Source organism: Octopus sinensis, linkage group LG19, assembly GCF_006345805.1.
Source record: "Octopus sinensis linkage group LG19, ASM634580v1, whole genome shotgun sequence".
Classification (NCBI taxonomy): domain Eukaryota; kingdom Metazoa; phylum Mollusca; class Cephalopoda; order Octopoda; family Octopodidae; genus Octopus; species Octopus sinensis.
Window position 1 is genome coordinate 39,933,844 of NC_043015.1, and position 22,500 is coordinate 39,956,343.

General features: G+C 41.1%; 1 protein-coding gene across 1 annotated transcript in view; it reads right to left on the minus strand.

Annotated features, from left to right (window-relative positions):
* Positions 1 to 20,027, minus strand: part of LOC115222053 (glypican-6) — a 46,906-nt gene extending 26,879 nt beyond the window's left edge. The window contains exon 1 of the mRNA XM_029792157.2: positions 19,858 to 20,027. Coding sequence (XP_029648017.2) covers positions 19,858 to 19,966 — 109 coding nt within the window. The 5' untranslated portion in view covers positions 19,967 to 20,027. The remainder of the gene's footprint in view (positions 1 to 19,857) is intronic.
* Between the last annotated feature and the right edge of the window lie 2,473 nt (positions 20,028 to 22,500).

Below are 22,500 nucleotides of genomic sequence, written 5' to 3' on the forward strand. Positions count from 1 at the left end.
CTAATTTTATTGACCCCGAAAGGATGAAAGGCAAAGTCGACCTTGGTGGAATTTGAACTCAAAACCTAACAGCAGATGAAGGGTTAGTGCGCACAAGCTTTCTTCCAGGTCTTTGAGGGAAGGGATTAAGTCAACTGACACTAATTTTATTGATCCCGAAAGGATGAAAGGCAAAGTCGACCTTGGTGGAATTTGAACTCAAAACCCAACAGCAGATGAGGTTTTGAGTTCGAATTCCGCTGAGGTCAACTTCGCCTTTCATTCTTTCGGGTTCGATAAAATTGGTACCAGTTACATACTGGGGTCGATGTAATCGATTTAAATGATGATGATGATGGTTTCAAATATTGACACAAGGCCAGCAATTTTGCATCACCATGTACACACGCACACACCTTTACTGGACCTTCAAACCCACTGACCTTCACAATATCCCTTTTATTGCTCTCAGAGTGTCCCTTCCAGCCATTCTCTTCCCTCATCAAAATTTTCAGTCTCTCCTCCTCGTTAACATCCACATAAGGGTACCAATAAAAACTAAGAAGAAACAATAACTGCTGTGCAGGGGTGCAAGGTGGTGGGGGGGGGGGTGGATTTATTCAGAATGGAACCGTCTGGGTATTGTGGAGAAACTTGACGAAAGCCGACCAAGAAAGGGAGAACGGTGAGTAAAAAAACTATTTGTTAAACGAGAGACTGACAGAGGTATTATAAAATATGCAATATTGTGTTGAAAAGTTAACATTTAATTAAAAACAAGCAATTAATAACGAATGAGTAATTAAAATATCTATCAATAAGCAAATATTCCATTAAAACATCCACTAATATCTGATGCCTAGCATTGCATGCCGTCTGATGATATCTTATTATCTAATTAATATCTAATGTTAATTTAAAAATATCTTTCACCACACAATAAATGATTAATTAAAAAACCTAACCAGTTCTTAATTAAATTATCAATACTCAGAGCTTGCTAAATTAAATATTCATTAATATTCTAGGCTCACTATCTTATGTGTGCATCATAAACAAAATCAATATTTTATTGTTAATTAATCATCAATATCCTACACTTTATGCGGAGACAGTTTTTACTTTCTTCTAACACTCACTGGAGAGGTGAAGAACTTGTTGAAGCTTCTCATTGTATGGGATTTGTAAAATAATGACATTCGGTTAAGTTATGGCTTGAAGATTGCAAGTGACATAACAAAAGCACAACACATTAATTACCACAAAATGGCATAAAATTGTTCATAATCCAAATTTTAATTACTTCCTGCCGTTAGTTTTTGTCTCAAGGTTTGATAAATACCAGTAACATACTGGGTTAAAGCAAATTGACTGTACCAGGAACAAGTTCGTCCTACTAATAATTAATGAATGAAGAATAAAATTGTAATGGAAGTTGTGTGAGACACAAGTCTGACGTCTGTGAGAGAGATGAGAAATCAATTCAAATTTACGTTATTTACATTTGACTGATGTTTGTCCTCGTCTTGTTTGTTGTTATCACAACGTTTCGGCTGATATACCCTCCAGCCTTCATCAGGTGTCTTGGGGAAATTTCGAACCTGGGTCCTCATTCCTAAGGTATTTTTTGATGTTATTATTATCATTATTATGCCTGTGGGCAAATGGCGTAGTGGTTAAGCGTATGGGCAACTAACCCCAAGATTCCAAGGTCAATTCCAGGCCTGAATAATAATAACATCGAAAAATACCTTAGGAATGAGAGCCCAGGTTTGAAATTTTCCCAAGACACCTGATGAAGGCTGGAGGGTATATCAGCTGAAGCGTTGTGTTAACAACAAACAATATGAGGACAAATATCCATCAAATGTAAATAATGTACATAATTCCTCGTCTCTTAAATAAAGAACTGCAATTCAAATTTATTCATCGTTTTGGGTTCATTTCTTGAATAAATTGACCTAAGGAGATTAGTATAATTGATACCTGTGACGGTGGCATGTAAAAAGCACCATCTGGACGTGGCCGATGCCAGTGCCTCCTTGACTGGCTTCTGTGCCGGTGGCACGTAAAAAGCACCAACCGACCATGACCGCTGCCAGCCTCCCCTGGCACCTGTACTGGTGGCACGTAAAAACCACCCACTACACTCATGGAGTGGTTGGCATTAGGAAGGGCATCCAGCTGTAGAAACACTGCCAGATCAGACTGGAGCCTGGTGCACCCTCCTGGCTTCCCAGACCCCGGTTGAACCGTCCAGCCCATGCTAGCATGGAAAACGGACGTTAAACGATGATGATCTAACTAATTGCGAAAGTGAAACAAAGATGTATCATCAGTCAAATATGCTAACCGCTAAGCCATGTACCTTCACTACAGCATCCAATGTACCTCAGACAGCATGGCAGACACTGCAGAGTCGATCACACCATCACATGACACATAGTTAATGGGTGTAGCGTAGTGCAGTTGATAATGGAGCAATTAGTGGATGTGCAGTAGTCGTTTGCTGAGCTCGTCGGACTCTTATAATGTCTTAGTTTTTTTTCCATAATCATTAAGTGCTAAAATTATAATTGTAAATGATATTAATTATTTATAAGTCACCAACTGAAGACAAATTGGTCATTAGAATGTGTCTGGTGGTGTTATATTTGGCGCAAAGTTTGACCGGATCCAGCAAACCAATCACTGGACGTTGGAGACGATTATAAGTTGCTGCTGTTGCTCAACTCCAGGTCAGCTGCTTGACCAAGTAGGCCTGTGATCAAGGACAGTCCAACCATGACCATGGCTGTGTGGCAAATAGCTTGCTTACCAACCACATGGTTCTGGGTACAGTCCCACTGTGTGGAACCTTGGGCAAGTGTCTGCTACTATAGCCTCAGGCCAAAAAAGCCTTGTGAGTGGATTTGGAAGATGGAAACTGAAAGAAGCCCATCATATATATATATATGTGTGTGTGTCTGTGTTTGACCCCCCCACTATCGCTTGACAACCGATTTTGGTCTGTGTACAGCCCCGTAACTTAGCGGTTCGGCAAAAGAAACCGATAGAATAAGTACTAGGCTTACAAAGAATAAGTTCTGTGGTCGATTTGTTTCACTAAAGGCTGTGCATATATATATATGTATATATATGTGACCCTTCTGTCGGCATGATAGATCGTTAGCCACTACACACATTATTTTCTCTCCTTGTTTTTTCTGTTTCCCTTTCTGTAGAAGAGCGTAGGCTCGAAACGTAAAAGACTTTTTCTATTCCTGAGCGTTATACTAATACATTTGTTTGTTTTGTACACCACCTGTCTTCGTCTTTTGTTATTTTCCTAAACTCTCCCTATATATATATATATATATATATATATATATATATTTATGGGGTTGGCCAAAAGTCACCCGACAGTAAATCAAAATTCCATAAATACTTAATATTCAATTTCATTTATTCATTCCAATTATGATTGTTTAATAATTGAATGCTGTGAGTTAAAAATCACCGATTTTATTTTTTTTATTTTGTAACATATTTATTAGCAAAGTCTCACATAAAACAATTTTTTGTTTTAATCTTGGAATTAAATGGGTTTTTTTTTTCTTTTTTGTTTACTGTCAGGTGACTTTTGGCCATACCCTGTATATAACAATTCTTCATGGTAGCACATGGTTTGAAGGAGACGTTGCTGCTATTTGTAGCAAGTCAACCAAGTGATCCCATAATAGACCCCCCCCCACCTCTTGCTGACTGGCTGGCTAGGTGTGTGGAAGTGGAAGTGGTGGTGGCAGTAGTGTTAGTGGTGTATATTTATGACTAATACCAGTAGTGGTGGTGGTGGTGGTGGTGGCGGCAGAAGTATTGGTCTGTAACAAGAGCCAATCAATAAAATAAACAGTTGTTATTGGATGATGAAGAGAAACAAATATTTCCCATTATTCCACCCCACCAACTTTTCCTCTCCCCCTTCCTCATTTACATACACTCACACCATGAGAGAGAGAGAGAGAGAGAGAGAGAGAGAGAGAGAGAGAGAGAACATGCCTAAGTGAGTTGTGTATGTATGTACGTTGTTTACCCCATGCGTGCGTGTGGGTATATAGACGTAGGAGTTTATATGGAAATATATGAGTGTACACAGGGTGTATAAATGAGTGTGTTTATGGTGTGTAGATGACATTAAACGATGGTGAATGAGCGAATGGACAGGAATACGGGAGAAGACGGAGACATTTATTGACACCTTGGAAAAAAGTTCCAACAGTTTTATATTATTTCCCATTAGGTCCAATTATATCAATGACCATTGGTCTGTCTGTGTGTCTATGACATCTCTCTCCATCAACACAGCGGTCTGAATGAAGTCACCATCCAGTGTGTGAGAGAGAGAGAGAGAGAGAATAGGATACAATGCTATTGGCACCGATAAAACAGGTTCCACTCCTGGTCGAAAGGTTAATGGTAGGAACAACGTGGAGAACATCGAATTCTAAAAGCAATTGGTCAGATGATAAACATTCCACCTGGGATAACATGGAGGAAAATGAACAGCTGGGTGTGGGTGGATGTGTGAGAGAGAGAGCGGGGGGGAGGGAGAGAGAGAAAGAGGGAGAGAGAGAAAGAGGGAGAGAGAGAGGAGAGAGAAAGAGAAAGAGGGAGGGAGAGAGAGAAAGAGGGAGAGAGAGAGAAAGAGGGAGGGAGAGAGAGAGAGAAGAGAGAGAGAGAGAGAAAGAGGGAGGGAGAGAGAGAAAGAGGGAAGAGAGAGAGAGAGGAGAGAGAAAGAGGGAGGGAGGGAGAGAGAGAGAGAGAGAGAGAGAGAGAGAAAGGGAGAGAGAGAGAGAGAGAGAGAGAGAGAGAGAGAGAGAGAGAGAGAGACTGTGGTTTGAAGAGCAAGATTTTGTTATACATCACAGTAATACTGAATTGAACAGATAACAGCATTAAAAGTACATGTGTCTGAGGAATACTCAGCCTGCCACTTCCACTCCAATATATTCTCCCAGACAATTCTGTTGATCTAACAAAGTGCATCTCAACGATTATTATTTTTTTTTTTTGCATCTGGACCCCTTCTGATCCCTATTTTAACTCCACTGGGCCCATTCAAAAATCCTATCATTCATTATATTTTGGTAATTAAACATAATTAGCAATTTATCTAAAATAATTGTTAAAACATTTTGTGTAATCTTTCTTTTATTTCTTTTACTCGTTCAGTCACTTGACCGCGGCCATGCTGGAGCACCACCATAAGCCTAGTACTTATTCTATCACACACATATACATTTTGCATGAGTCATATTTACCAATAATAATAATAACAATAATGATAATAATAATTATTTTGTAATTTGTATCAAAGTTTAATGACAGACTTTCATATTAATAAACAATTAATTAAAAAGTACACCACTCAATAATCACACACACTGTATTAATTATTATCATTATTATTATTATTATTATTATTATTATTGATTATTATTATTATTAATTATTATTATTATTAATTATTATTATTATTATCATTATTATTATATTATTATTATCATTATTATTATTGATTATTATTATTATTATTATTATTATTATTATCATTATATTATTATTATCATTATTATTATTATTATTATTATTATTATTATTATCAGACTCATCCTAACACTTGTTGTGGAGGAAAAACAGGGATAAATTAACAATAAAAATAAGTTTATCATTTTTAAGGCAAGTTTCAGAATAGCCTCTGAACATAACTGAAAAGGGGAGACTCTGCACTGAGAATTAGGGTCTAGTTTGCATATTCTTTTATTTGTTTCAGTCATTGGACTGCGGCCATGCTGGAGCACTGCCTTTAGTTAAACAAATCAACCCCAGGACTTATTCTTTGTAAGCCTACTACTTATTCTATCGGTCTCCTTTGCCGAACCGCTAAATTACGGAGACATAAACACACCAGCATTGGTTGTCAAGTGATGTTGGGGTACAAACACAGACACACAAACACATGCACATACATGTATATATGTATGTATAAACACACACATCACACACAACAGACTTTTTTCAGTTTCTGTCTACCAAATCCATTCACAAGGTTTTGGTCGGTCCAAGGCTATAGTAGAAGACACTTGCCCAAGGTGCCATGCAGTGGGACTGAATTCAGAACCATGTGGTTGGTAAGCAAGCTACTTACCACACACCCACTCCTGCGCCTATATATATATATATATATCTGCCAGATCAGATTGGAGTCTAGTGCAGCCATCTGGTTCCCCAGACCTCAGTCAAATTGACCAACCCATGCTAGCATTGAAAGCAGACATGATGATGCATGCGCACACACAAAGTCTGTAGTAAGTTTGTCATGTAAAGGCACCCATGCAGTGCCATGCAAAAACACTGAGCACACACTGTAAAGTGGTTGGCATCAAGAAGGGCCTCCAGCCGTCGAAACCACGCCAAATCTGATTGGAGTTTGGGGCATCTTGTCAGCTCTGGTGACACCATCCAATCCATAGCAGCATGGACAAGGTGTTAAATGATGACGATGACATAAGGTATGTAAGGTGGCGAGCAGGCAGAATCGTTAGCACGCTGGGCGAAATGCTTAGCAGTATTTCGTCTGCGTTACGTTGTGAATTCAAATTCTGCCAAGGTCGACTTTGCCTTTCATCCTTTCGGGGTCGATAAATTAAGTACCAGTTACGCACTGGGGTCGATGTAATCGTCTTAATACCTATGTCTGTCCTTGTTTGTCCCCTCTGCATTTAGCCCCTTGTGGGTAATAAAGAAATAGGTATGTAATAATATATATTAACTTATGACTGTAGGCCCCTTTGAATTACCGTTACAATCCCTCCAAAGGATTCCCACACACACATTCCCCACTAGCAAAAGTACCAGCTGACTGTGGGATCAAACCTGAGGCATCCTAATTCTAAAGCAAACTTCCCAGACCCTTGACCAGGCATAATGTATCTAGGATTACAAAGTCCAATATGTCTCTTTGAGGGAGAAATTGCTATTTTTACAAGTACAAAGCCAATGGATCAAGTAAGGGCTTCTTCGTTAGATTGTTGTAGTGTTTTTGTTGTTGTTATCATTGTTTGGTCCCATGCAAGCTATAATTGGGGAATCATTAATCAAAAGAATGTGACTAATTAATCATTCTCATGCAACACTTAAAGATCACAGATTTATGATAAATCGTGCCAGTCCAAACCGAAACCATTTCTATCTTGTTTGGAAGTAAATGAGGAATAATCACAACATTGGATGGGAATTTAGTAAATTTTGATGCTTTTTAATCATCATCATCGTTTAACGTCCGCTTTCCATGCTAGCATGGGTTGGACGGTTCGACCGGGGTCTGGGGAGCCAGGAGGCTGCACCAGGCCCAGTCTGATCTGGCAGTGTTTCTACAGCTGGATGCCCTTCCTAACGCCAACCACTCTGTGAGTGTAGTGGGTGTTTTTTACGTGCCACCAGCACAGGTGCCAGGCGAGGCTGGCAACGGCCACGATCGGTTGGTGCTTTTTACATGCCACCATAATTTTAATTCAATAAAATTTTATCTGCATAAGAAAGATTCTTTAGTTTCTGTTACCAGTTGCATAAAAAAGAATTTACAGCAGGTATGTCAGTCATGCTCAGTCCCATAATGCACTGGAGTCATAAGGCTTTCACCCTCAAGTAATATGTACATCAGATCTCTGATATAGGTTAGTCTAACTGACATAGCCTGCTCAATTCATTTCTCTCTTATCAATATACTACAAGATCTTAGTTACACCCCACAAAATCTTAACAGTTAGTTATATACCACAAAACTGTCAGTTATATCACACTTGATTCCCCAGAATCTTCCAGCTTTATCTCACAGAATCTCCCAGATAAACCCTTCAATATCTCTCAACAAGATCCTGCACAGCCTCTTGGTTGATATCTAAAGGGGGGGGGAGTAGTTGAATCTAATACTTATTAGTTAAAAAAACACCCATCATTTGAACAGTGCTGACACTGACTACTTCCCACGGTCGTATTATTTACAATGAAGTGGTGAGGGACTGGGGGGCGGGGGGACAACCATTTGATTGAGCCACGTTCAATTTGAGGCTAGGTGGACAAGAAAAATGGTGAAAACAGATCTTAGGATACTGAGCCTCACACCTGCGATGATGTGGGACTGAGATGGATGAGAGATATGTTAAATAGCACACCTATTCAACCCATGCCACAGTGGGAAAACAGTCACTAGAACAACTCTCTTTCTCTCTCTCATATACATATATATATATACATATCTTTACTCTTTTACTTGTTTCAGTCATTTGACTGCGGCCATGCTGGAGCACCGCCTTTAGTCGAGCAAATTGACCCCTGGACTTATTCTTTGTAAGCCCAGTACTTATTCTATCGGTCTCTTCTGCCAAACCGCTAAGTGACGGGGATGTAAACACACCAGCATCGGTTGTCAAGCAATGCTAGGGAGACAAACACAGACACACAAACAAATACACACACATGCATATATATATATATATATATATATATATATATATTATATATATATATACATATATACGACAGACTTCTTTCAGTTTCCGTCTACCAAATCCACTCACAAGGCATTGGTCGGCCCGGAGCTATAGCAGAAGACACTTGCCTAAGATGCCACGCAGTGGGACTGAACCCGGAACCATGTGATTGGTTAGCAAGCTACTTACCACACAGCCACTCCTGTGCCTATATATATATACACACACACACACACACACACACACACACACACAGAAACACATGTATGAGAGTACACCATGCTTTATATACACATGTATACACACACCTAATATACATCTACACACACATACATAATATATATATATATTCCAGCCCTCACCCACCCCACACTGTAGCGCCACTTACGACTTCTTTGATGATTAAATGCTAATTATTTCCATTTATAAATGACATACTGACAAAAAGACAACTTTTTTTTACTTTTTTAAACGACAAAAGTTTAAAGAGGGAAATTTTAATTAACATAATGCAATTAAAGACAGCATCAATAACAACACAAACATCAACTTCATCTAATTGAAGAATATTTCCTCCCCTACAAACCATTTCCAACAAAATAGAATCTGCGGATCAAAGACGGAGAAGAATATAAGGATGTGGCACCGATTCTAAGGAGGGGATATGAAATTTCTCAAAACAGAATCGCATCCACTATGGCATTATTGAATCTCAGAAGATCGTCCCAGTTTTTTACAACAATTTACTCAATTTCTGGGGTGTTTTTCGATTAATACTGAGGAAGGCAAAGTGGTTGAGTTCCTTTTGAGCGCTGGGCCTCACAGAGGCAATGACCGAGACCTTTGGCATTATGTCATGCTTGAGAAGAAGACCCATCAAGCCAAGTAAAATCACAGCCGTGGCAGATACTGGTGTCACACAAATGGCACATGTGCCAGTGACACATAAAAGCACCCATTACACTCCCAGAATGGTTGGTGTAAGGAAGGGGCATCCACCTATAGAAAACCATGTCAAATCAGACTGGTGCAGCCTCTCAGCTTACCGGCTCTGGTCAAACCGTCCAACCCATGCCAGCATGGACAACGGACATTAAATGATGATGATGATGAAGACATGTGGAATCATGTCTTCATAGACAGACAGAAAAACGGTAATTCTAATGCAGAAGTGTCTTGTTGCAATTGTTGTTGTTTAGCCCCGGATCAGTCCTGATCATGCAGACAATCCATCTGTGACCAAGCCACCTATTATGCAGCTGATCTTTAAGGCTTCATCACCTCATCAGTCCATCCGCTTTACATCATCACTGAGTGCGATTCGAGAGAGACTGACTGCTGTTTTTAGCAGGTAGGGCAATGATAGAGAAACTCTCAGATGTTCTTGTTGTTGTTGTTATTGTTGCTGTTGTAGTTACTACTGGTTACAGCATGGGGGGGGGGTAGAAAGTGAGAGAAAGGTGTTTCCCCCACCGGCACCACCAACCCACCGCCATTCTTACCTACTGCCCCTTGTTGCTATGGAGACAAGCTATCTATTAATAACAAGGAAGACAGAAGCTGATGAGTTGTTCAGTGTGGTAATAGTGTGTGTGTGTGTGTGTGTGTGAGAGTATGTGTGTGTGTGTGTGTGAGTGTGTGTATGTGTGTGTGTGTGAGTGTGTGTATGTGTGTGTGTGTGTGAGTGTGTGTGTGTGTGTGTGAGTGTGTGTGAGTGTGTGTATGTGTGTGTGTGTGTGTATGTGTGCGTGTGTGTGTGCGTATGTGTGTGTGTGTGAGCAAGTACATACACACGTGTATTTATAAACATATCTGGATGCGCATGCATGCATGTGTGTACGTATGAGAACGTGTGTGTGTGTGTGTGTGTGTGTGTGTGTGTGTGGTGTGTGTGTGTGAATGTTGATTGCTTTGATCAAAGCCTGACAGCTCCCTTATGAACATCCACCCCTCATCTCTCACTCCCCCCCCACACACAGACGGGATGGGGGGGAGAGACTGGAGGTATGAGTATGTGTAGGGGGGTGGGGGGTAATAGAGTGAGGTGAACTGGGGAGGAGAAGTTAAAGTGCCAGGAATTAGGGAGGGGAAACCGACTGTTGCTATTGGATACCACCACCACCACTACTACTACCACTAATATTTTGTAAGGCGGCAAGCTGGCAGAAACGTTAGCACGCCAGGCGAAATGCTTAGCAGTATTTCGTCTGTCGTTACATTCTGAGTTCAAATTCCGCCGAGGTTGACTTTGCCTTTCATTCTTTCAGGGTCAATTAAATAAGTACCAGTTACGCACTGGGGTCGATATAATCGACTTAATCCATTTGTCTGTCCTTGTTTGTCCTCTCTGTGTTTAGTCCCTTGTGGGTAGTAAAGAAATAAATATTATGTGGTGAATATGTGTGTGTGCATCTTGGTGGTGGTGGCAGTGATAATCATCACCAAAATCCAAAGATAAGACAGCAGTAGATAAGAGAGAAGCAGGTTCTTGCCCTCCTCTTTCCATTTGGTTTAAACAATTAACTCCTCTCACTTGCAATGTCCTTCAGCACACTCCACCATTATTGTCCTCTCGATGTCTCAGCCCCGTTTTCCAGCCATCAGCTTCTGATACACCATAATAAACAGTACCTTGATAAGCAGTGTTAACAGTACCCCAAGCACACCTTAACCCTTTCATTACCAACCCGGCTGAAACCGGCTCTGGTTCTATAGTAGGAATGTCTTGTTTTCATAAATTTTGAATTAAAATCTTCCACCAAACCTTAGTCACAGTTTATGTTCCTAAAACTAGCTGAATGATAACGAAGTTATTTAACTAAATTCTTTGTCATATTTAAAGTAACTGAAAGAAACACAGAACATCTCAAAATAAATACAGTAACGAAAGGGTTAAAACAGTACCTCGACACACCTTAAATTAAGAGAGATAATTAGTATCTGTACTGGAACTCAGCACCCAGAACACACACAAAAAAAAAAATCAAACAGAAACAACCAAAAACTGAGAGGGGGGCCTCAGGAATTGTTAATTTGCAATTAATACCAATATTCCATGACCACCACTATCAAGTTGATTGGGAATCATTGAGCCTTGTTGAGACATCGGCACCATCATTATCATCATTGTCCCCTTGAGATGTTTTGATCGAATTCATACTGTTCTTCATCAAAATCTTATTCCATTCGATGGTACCTATTGGTGATAAACAATCCAGGGTACCTTTTGGAATCTCTGGCCCCTCTCTTTGGCGCTTCTACAACGGCGCTTAAGGTGGTTCGGTCATGCGGCCCAGCGTCCAGAGGGTGAGCTGATTCGCGATGTCTTCCTCCCACCTCCACTTCCCAGCTGGCACAAACACACGGGGGGGGGGGGCAGCTGAAGACCTGGGCAACAACGATAAAGGAGGACCTTTCCGAACTATCAGGTCTGCGCAGATGGAACCGCGAATGGCTCGCTGTCTCCAGTGACCTCGCATGGGACCGTCAAGCGTGGGCTGCCATGGTTCGTGATGCTGTCAGGACCAGAGAAGAAGCCGGCTCAACCTGCCCTGGGTGAACGCCGTCACAAGTACAAGTAAGTAGGGTACCTTTTGTGTTGTAAACAGACAGACACTGGAAGGGTTCAGCTGTGATCCAGGCTCCAGAGATGAAAAATTGGGAAGAGAAAAAAACACTTAAAAACAACACCTGAAACAGCAGACATTTGTAAACTGTGTAATCCAACCCTGAAGACCTATCTGCATTCTGATTGGTCGATCTAGTTTCACTTTGACCAGATTTTAACATGGGGCTTATCAATCCCTGTTAAATTGAGAAACTGACTGAGTGTAAGGTCTAAAATTCCTGGAATACACTCTGAGACCATTTTATTGTTGTCCCCACTGGAACAAAAGAAGGTATAGTTTCGTCATGAATACTAAGGCTCATAGGATTGGTCCCATGGTGTAATAAGCAACTGAGGTTGCAACACCCCACCACCACTTCACACACACACTTTCTGAACAGAATGCTGAATCATCCCAGGGTTAAATTCCCGGATATTGTTAGAAACTAATTTTTGTCAGCTGAGGAGACTGGAACAGCATAAAAATGAAGGTGTTTTGCTCAAAAAACACAACACTGCCTTGTTCAGAAATCGAAACCACAATCTTCTAACCACTAAGCCATCGCATACCTTCGTGGAGGTACGTGGCCCGAGTGGAAAGACAGGTAGACACATGCCACTAAAGTCAGCCTCCCTCCATGTGACCAATAAATATAGTTTTAAATCGACCCCTAGGGGGTAGGAAAGATAAATTTAGCTTGCAACAGATTTGATCTGGGGGATGTAAAGAAAAAAAAAAAAAAGGGAGTTGATGTCAGTACAGGAGGAGAAGGTGGAGGAAGAAGGAGAAGAAGGAAGGAGGAGAACAACAACAACAACAACAGTGTGATTAACAGATGTTAGGAATGTGGATGGCACTGAAGGAATGGTAGAAAAGACCAAAGACTTTTCAGAGATGTTGTGGTACAGGGACAGGCTTAAGTATAATCCCATACTACCACCACTACCACTACTGTTGCTGCTGCTGCTGCTGCTGCTGCTGCTGCTACTGCTACTACTACTACTACTACTACCACTACTACTGTTGCTGCTACGATTTTCATCAACACTCAGACATCACTCCTCAACATTAACCCCTCACCACCACCACCGATACGCATGTATCCCACAATCCCCTTCTCTTCCATCTTGCTGCACCACCATCGCACCCTCATCTGCTCCCCCCCTTAACCCCGCTCCCCACCCCACACACAGTCAACACGTTACCTCCAGACATCCAACCGTCCCCCTCTTTCTTACCCCCCCCCCCGCATCTTTCAAGTCTCCTCCAATTCATCACCACCGCCACCATATGCACCCCATCCACCCACCCCTGTCACCCTGTGAACCACACATTAATAATAACCAGTACAGCACACCACCACCACCACCACATCCTGAAACCTACTATCCACCCCCTCCTCCTCTCTTTTTGCAAAAGCTGATAAATTAGTCACTCCCTGGTGGAACCGAGGGGAGGGGGGAGGGTTTGGAAGTGGTGGTGGGGGGTGGAGGGGGCTCAATCTTATTTTAATGTATGCATTATATAAAAATAGAGAGCTTAGGTGAGATGGTGGTGGTGGTAGTATGAGGTGCGCCAATGTGTGTGTGTGCATATGTGGGGGAGAGGTTGCAGTAGGAGTCGTGTTGATGTCAGTATTTAGCTCATTCCCTGATCCAATGCACTCCAGCCGTGACCATCCCATCAAACAATGTATCCCATAACAGAATGTCTGACATTACATTACACAGTTACGTTGTTGCTCTGGCTGATTAACCCCAGGTTAGCAGCACTACTATGATCAAACACGCTCCAGTCATGACCATCCTGTCTGTTTTGTAGGTAGCGAGAAGCCAGGACCTTATCCAAGGTGTGATGTGAGGGAGATTAAGCTGTTGTTTCTAACAGATATGATGACCACCACAAGGAGGGTTTCAGTAGAGTAGATAGTATAGTTGTTTTGGGGTCAGGGGAGCCGTATTCCAAACGATCTATGGTTAGAGACAATCCAACCACGACCATCCTGCCATAGCTCATACTACAAGAAGTTGTCATTCTCTTGTTTTCTACATTTGATTGGGAAGAGATTTGACTTCTATTTCTTGTAGGCCAAATAACCACATAAGGGCTTTTTTATTGATTGGTGTGTGTGTGTGTGTGAGTGTGTGCGTGTGTGCATGCAAGATGGTGATGATTGTTGACGATGATGATGGTGTTTGATCTCCTCTTCCTCTCTCTCTCTCTCTCTGTCAGTCACAAATGAATTGCAATGTTATCATTTTAAGGGTCCTGTCAATTTTTCCAAATTATTAGCAATAATAATAATAATAACAACAAGAGCATTCAGAGAGCGTAAACCTCTGCCAAGGCAATACCAGCACCTTCTCAACGATTAGCCAGAGACGATTTTTAAAATGAGAATATCTGAAATAAACTCGATTGCTCTCACAAACGAGAAAACTAAAAATGAACCCGACCGCTCTCAAAAATTAAGTAAACAAAAAAAACAGGAAAAATAATCCAGAATCCTTGTCCGGTACCGAAGTGATCCCAGAATTTAACCAGTTCGTGCCAGTCACAAGGACCAACACCCCTGAAAGTTTCATGCAAATCCATCCAATGGTTCTTGAGATATCTTGTCCACAGACAAACAAACAAATATGACTGAAAACAATACCTCCCCCTTCGCTAAGCTGGAGGTAATATTAAAAAGGAGGAGGATGGTTTCAAATTTTGGAACAAGGCCAGCAATTGCAAGGGTGAGGATAAATTGATTATACTGACCCCCCAGTGCTCAACTGGTACTTATTTCATTGACCCCTAAAAGGACGACAGGCAACCCCAGTAGAATTTGAACACAGAATGTAAAGCCAGACATTTTGCGTGTAGTGATTCTGCCAGTTAGCTGCCTTTTAGCAACAATAATAATAATAATAATAATAATAATAATAAAATAACCTTTTTACCCCACTCTGCTCCTGCCCTCCAAAAGGTCAACTGCTGTGACCTTTATAATACCCCACCTCCCCACTAAATGTCTCCTCACATCTTCACCATGGCTGATGGAATATATGGAACCCCAGCCACAAGTAATGAATACAACAGACATAACTTGGGAGAGATGGTGGGGAGGAGACGGGGTGGTGTATGATGATAGCACACAGCAGGGAATGACATATCCCTGTATATGCGTATTTATATACATACACATATATATACGCATATACAGGAATATATTATATAGACGCACACATACATACATAATACATACATACATACACTATACTATGCTATTGAAGGTATGCCATTTATCTGTGAGCGTAAACTTTAGTGAGCCATCCTTCTTCAATGGCAACCTAATGTCATGCTACGCAGGATGCACCAAGCTTCAGTTTTCTTATTTGAGAAACACCAACAATATCAAAAAGGTAGGGGCTACAGCAGTCCAGCATAGAAAGACAGACATCCTGCTTGGAACCCTATTTGCCAATAACAGACGCTTAGTGATTGACAGCTTTGAAATGCTTCAAGTTTAGAGGCAGAAAGAGGTGAAGGGTCACTAGAAGGAACAAAATACCTAGGTCCGAGATGGCGAGCTGGCAGAAACGTTAGCACGTTGGGCGAAATGCTTATCGGTATTTCATCTGCTGTTATGTTCCGAGTTCAAATTCCACCAAGGTCAACTTTGCCTTTCGTCCTTTCGGAGTCGATAAATTAAGTACCAGTTACCCACTGGGGTCGATGTAATTGACTTAATCCCTTTGTCTGTCCTTATTTGTCTCCTCTATGTTTAGCCCCTTGTGGGCAATAAACAAATAAGATATCTGAGTTCATCCTTTCGGGGTCGATTAAATAAGTACCAGTTATGCACTGGGGTCAATGTAATTGACTTAATCCGTTTGTCTGTTCTTGTTTGTCCCCTCTATGTTTAGCCCCTTGTGGGTAATAGAAAAATAAGATACCTGGGCCCATCCAGGATGTCATAGGCACCATCAGTGACCTGGACAGTCGATGAGGGCTGTCACCGAGTAACAAAGCAGTAGAGTTTACTTTTGAATTTGTGTTGAATGGGAATCTTCATCAATTAATGTCCGTTTTCCATGCTGGCATGGGTTGGACGGTTTGACCAGAGCAGGTACGGCCGGAACTGCACCAGGCTCCATCGTCTGATTTGGTATGGTTTCTATGGCTGGATACCCTTCCTAATGCCAACCATTTCAGAGAATATCCTAGGTGCTTTTTACGTGACACCGGCATTGACAGGGTCACCGAGCAACTTACAAGACAAAACTCCTTGGCTGAACAGATACAACTGGTATGTGAGGATAATGCATGTCTGTCTATATTTAGTGAGAACTGAGAAAATCAGAAAATGAAGATATAGCAGATTGCATTGCACTGACCCCAAAAGGGCACAACCAGCCTACCGTCATCTTTGTTGATCCTAGAGATTGAGTCTTGCATCATGCTACCTCACATCTTCCGGTAGGGCCTCAGGATCAATTTGGCCACTGACTACATCAGTGCTGGTTTCGATGGTCAAGCCCTTGATCAAGGAGGTGACCAAATGGAGGACCCTGAATCAAGGGTGTGGTCTAAGAGAGGCAACTGAATCAAAGGGTGGCCCAGGGGAAGCTGTTTGTGTTTCAGCACAATCTCCTTCTACCAGCCCATGTTCCTCGTGATCCAGAAATAATTGGTCAAGAATTGTCTGCAATCATGTCACTGCCAACACGTGCTCCCACCCCCCACCCCACTTCTGTTTTTTACTCTTTGGACTGCTACAGCTGGGGCTATGCCAAGAAAGAGAACAACCTTACATACCAAAGACTATTTGAGGATGTGTTGGGTAACAGGACATATCTAGCACGCAGTTACAGTTGTGTCCACTGATGAGGACTGGTGGGGCCATCATTGAGGGCAGTTCTATTAATAACCAGTTCTTTATGATATTTAACCCTTTCGTTACTGGATATATTTTGAGATGCTCTGTGTTTCTTTCAATTAGTTTTAAATATAACAAAGAATTTAGTAAAATAACTCAGTCATCATTAAGCTAGTGTTGGGAACATAAATTGTGACTAAAGTTTGGTGGAGGGTTTTGATTCAAAACTTTTGAAAACAAGACATTTTACCACAGAGCCAGAGGTGGTTTCAGCCGGGTTGGTAACGAAAGGGTTAATGGAATCTGCGCACCATTTTCTGAAAATATCTTTGTTTTCTCTTTCTATTACCTTTGGTTCTATTTCCATTTCATTTTATTCTAAATTATCTATACACCACGTGTGTGTGTGTGTGTGTGTACGCATGTGTGTTGTATGTGTATGCATGCATCAGTTGGTTTACCTATGTAAATATGAATCACAAACCTGTGTGTGTATGTGTGTGTGTGATGAGAATCATCAGGAATGTTGAATTAAATGGGAGGAGGAGAAAGAGGAGATAATAGGGGTAAATAAGAGAGGAGGAGGAGTTGATAGGGAGGAGTAGCTACAGAAGAGAGGAGGAGGAGTAGCTAGATAAAGGAGGGATGAGTAGGTAAATAATGATTTGACCCAAGTTTAAGGAAGTTCCCCAGAGAAAATTCCCTATTTTTTTTTTTTTGTGGGACGAGGGAATTTAGGTCAGTATGGATTTTAGGGAGCTGTTTTAAGATGGATGACCTGATTTCCCCAGCACTGGAGGAGGGAGAAGGGCTACATATATATAAATATATACCTTTGGAATTTAGGGTAGATTTTGTAGGGTAGGGACTCTGAGTGAATGAGGGTTGGGGGTGAGATGAAATGAGGGTGATAGAGACAGGGTATTCCTAAAATAGAGATCAAAAACCATTCCCAGACTGGGGGGGGGGAGCCACCACTTAAAGAGTGCATGGAGATTTGAAGGTGTTAAGGGAATGTGGATGAGTCTCACCCCCACCCCACACACACTCTTTCTCTCTCTCCCAGCTGCCAAGGACCACACAAGACATTCCAACCCAGTAGAGGCAATATTTCAGGGTTCAAGTGGAGGGAGCTACTGATATTGTACAAGGGACCAATTCGATCAGTTGCTGGAGATAATTATTAATTACCGTATTTTAACGTGTATAAGGAACCCTTTTTTGACAAAAAATAGGTTAAAAAATATGGGAGTTTCTTATACATAGATACTATTATAGACATAAATTACTTAATTCCTCAAACTTTGAATCACCATGACTTATAAGATGAAAAACCTCAGGCCAACACCCAACAGGTTGCAACGTCCTATATATATATATATATATATATATATATATATATATATATATATATAGGATGTTGCAACCTGTGTCCTTGTTCGTCTCCAGTCCTACCTTAATTTACTCGTTTGCCACCACAACCTCGTTTAGGCTTAGCAGCCCTTCCTGTTTGGTTACACTGTCCTGTTTGTGTTACCTATTTTGACCCTCCACAAAATCTCAAATTTTATCATCTTTGAACACTATATCCATCATTTAATTACCTTATTGACCTTCACAATGTTCAAGTAACCAGAAAATAGAGCTGTTATTAACCCGAGTACACAACTGGTATTGCTGTTAGTCAATATACCTCCTCTTAAACCTGGGCCTTCAAAATTCCATCCCTTAAACCTGAGCTTTGAATATCCCTTCCCTTAAACCTAGGCCTCCAATATCCCGTCCATCCCTTAAGACTGTAATGTTATGCTAAGGTTTAACCGGTTGTAGTGGTCAAGAAACGTGAATCTTAAAACAAGCTACAATTCAAGTATTCCATCCACCCAATGGTACCTTAAATTAAGGTACACACCAAATATTCCCTCTATGGTACCCCAAAATCCATTTAGAGTATAATATTTGAAGAGCTTACTTTCAAAACCAGATCTATGCATCAGAATGACTTTTGAGTAATTGCTTAAAACAACAACTTGAATATGTCTGATTTTGACTAAGATTCACCTCCTGTCTTTATGGCATCGACCCCAGTTTGACTGCAAAACATTCCACGTGGATAAGGCGGCGAGCTGGCAGAATCATTAGCATGCCAGGCGAAATGCTTAGCGGTATTTCGTCTGCTGTTACATTCTGAGTTCAAATTCTGCCGAGGTCAACTTTGCCTTTCATCCTTTCGACGCCGATAAATTAAGTACCAGTTACGCACTGGGATCGATATAATCGACTTAACCCGTTTGTCTGTCCTTGTTTGTCCTCTCTGTGTTTAGCCCCTTGTGGGTAGTAAAGCAAAAAAAAAACATTCCACTTGGAACGTAAAAAGCACCATCTGATTTTGGCTGTTGCCAGCCTCCTCCTAGACCCTGTGCCGGTGGCACGTAAAAAGCACCCACTACACTCAGGGAGTGGTTGGCGTTAGGAAGGGCATCCAGCTGTAGAAACTCTGCAAGATCAGACAGGAGCCTGGTGCAGCTTCTTGGCTTCCCAGACCCTGGTCGAACTGTCCAACCCATGCTAGCATGGAAAACGGGCGTTAAACGATGATGACGACGCTGATGATGTGTGTGAAGTCAGCAGCTTGCAGATTGTGCATTAATGGTTATCAGAAAATCGTCCAAATATGCAATGGAATCGGTTCTGAAAGTAAGCTTTTTCTTTCTTGTGGAATTGATGGAAACTTATCAGTTTAAAGATGAATTAGAAAAATAAAGTCTGAGGGTTTTTTTAATGAGTTTTTCTATTTCCAAACATTGTCCGGGTTCCATCAGACGACACAGGGGGACCAAGAGCCCCAAACGAAAAAACAAAGGCGGCTACTCACCATCAAATTTATTTGTTCTCGATGTGAATAAAGACCGAAGCGGCTCGATAGCTTTGTGCTGGAGTGTTTGGTATTCTTTGGCACTCAGCTCCACCAGCTGACTCTCCATTCCCTTTGTACAGCAGGTAAGTCCTCCTGACGAGCACAACTGGCCAGCATCACCTGAAACAGGTAAAACAAGATGCAATAAGAAAACAACATCTACTCAGATATTGGAAAACTTACAATATATATATGTGTGTGTGTGTGTGAACAAAATAATGCAAAGCAAAGACAAGAGTACACAATAGGAAGGGTTAATTAAAAACAAAGTCCTACTAACGGATTAATTAAAAATAAGGTCATGGCCCATGAGTAAATGGATGAACATCACAACTTTGTTCTCCTGCCTTTAAAATATGAAACTGTGTGTGTGTGTGTTTGTGTAATATATTTTTTATTCTTTTCTCAAATGATCAACAGACCAATTGAATAAACCAATCAGTAACAAACCTATAATGATTACTGGAAACAGCTGTAAGGCAAATTTACTTCATTAAAGGAAAAATATGTTATGTGTGTGTGTGTGTATCTGTAAATGTAATGTGTGACAATTATACTATGAAAAATAGTATTTTTCCGATGGCCGGATAACTGAAGAGATGGCGGCATGGATATCCACCTCGGCATCCAAAACTCAGAGTTTCATCTTGGCTATCGAATAATTGTCACATATTACATTTACAGATAAATTCCTCCATTTACATAACATTGAGGTCTCTCTCATTCTTTTATTGTCTTACCATTTTTATCAGTATGTATATCAGTCTTTCAAAATGTGACCTCATGTGCACCGTTGGCAATTTTTTTCCTCTGTCTTCCCTTCTCTGGATCTTTCCTTCTCCTATGTTTCCGACGAAGAGCTCCGCTCGAAATGTTAAACCCTCCTTCTTCCCTTCTTTCCTTCGCGTCCAATAATACTATATTTGTTCCATGTCCTCGCGTTGTTGTGGTTTTTTTTTGTGCTTTCTTGTATGGATTAACTCGTATATACATATATATATAGATAGAGAGAGAGAGAGAGAGAGAGAGAGAGAGAGAGAGAAAGAGACAGACAGACAGATATTATGTTTCAATGTAGTTAGTTATTAGTTTGATAGAAGGGTGAAGTGTGAAGGAAAAGAAAGCAAAAAGAAGAGCATGAGAAGAGAAAAGGGGAGAAAGAGAGAGAGAGAGAGAGAGAGAGAGAGCAAGAGAAAGGAGGGGTGGGTGGGTGGTAACAAAGCAACAAACAAGCTGAGGAAGGTGGAAAGTTCAATGTTGAACTTTGACCCAATTCACAACAGGGTCCCTTGTGATGATGATGATACTTATGTCTATCCACCCCACCCCACCCCCCAACTCCCTATTCTACAACTGTAACAGGGGACAGCAGAGGTTGCAGACCAGACTAGAATTAGCGGGAGGAGGAGAAGAATATATATATATATATAATATAATCAATGTTACAGCAGCAGCAGCAGTAGTAGTAGTAGTAGTAAAATAGTAGGGGACAATAGTAGTAACAGAGCTACTAAGAAAAAGGGACAAAGTGAAGTGGTGGTGGTATCCCCCCCCCCGCCCCCCAGTCAGAAGATATTAATTCACTATTAGTAAGCTATAAAAAAAAGGGGGTCTTTCAGTGTGAATTTATGCCTCTTCTGTCTATTATAACACATATTGCTTTATCCCCTAACAATCTGCTAATGTCTCCCGTATCCCAAACTCCATGTAATCCCACCACCACCACTGATCCTTCCCCCTTGTTTTGTGGGCACCGTTTACCATCTGTGGGCCCTTGAAATCCTTATTATGCTGGACCCAGGCGGAATTTTGCCTGTCTTTACGTTCTGAGTTCGAATTCCGCCGAAATCGACTTTGCCTTTCATCCTTTCGGGGTGGATAAATTAAGTACCAGTTGCATACTGGGGTCAATACAATCGACTTTACTCCATCCCTGAACGTGCTGGCGTTGTGCCAAAATTTGAAACCATCATCATCATTATTATTATTATTATTAAGGCGGCGAGGTGTCAGAATCGTTAGCACACTGGGTGAAATTGCTTATCAGTATTTCGTCTGTCTTTACGTTCTGGGTTCAAATGCTGCCAGGGTCAACTTTGCCTTTCATCCTTTTGGGGGTCAATGAAATAAATACCAATTATTTACTGGTGTCAATGTAATCAACTACCCCCTTCCCTAAAGAATATTACAGAGTAATATGGAAAAACCAAAGAGCAAAACGGGCCTCCAACTTTTCTAAGAAAAGCATAGCTGGATAAAAACTTGGCTCCTGGGACTATCCACTATCTATTCAACCAAAGGAAGTACATTTATCATCTGGAATGATGTAAAAGAAATGCTGATGACTGACTATATTCATTAATTAACTGCATTGAATAATTAATTTCATCAATAGGCACAGGAGTGGCTGTGTGGTAGGTAGCTTGTTTACCAACCACATGGTTCCGGGTTCAGTCCCACTGCGTGGCACCTTGGGCAAGTGTCTTCTACTATAGTCTCGGGCTGACCAAAGCCTTGTGAGAGGATTTGGTAGACGGAAACTGAAAGAAGCCTGTCGTATATATGTATATATATATATATGTATGTGCGTGTGTGTTTGTG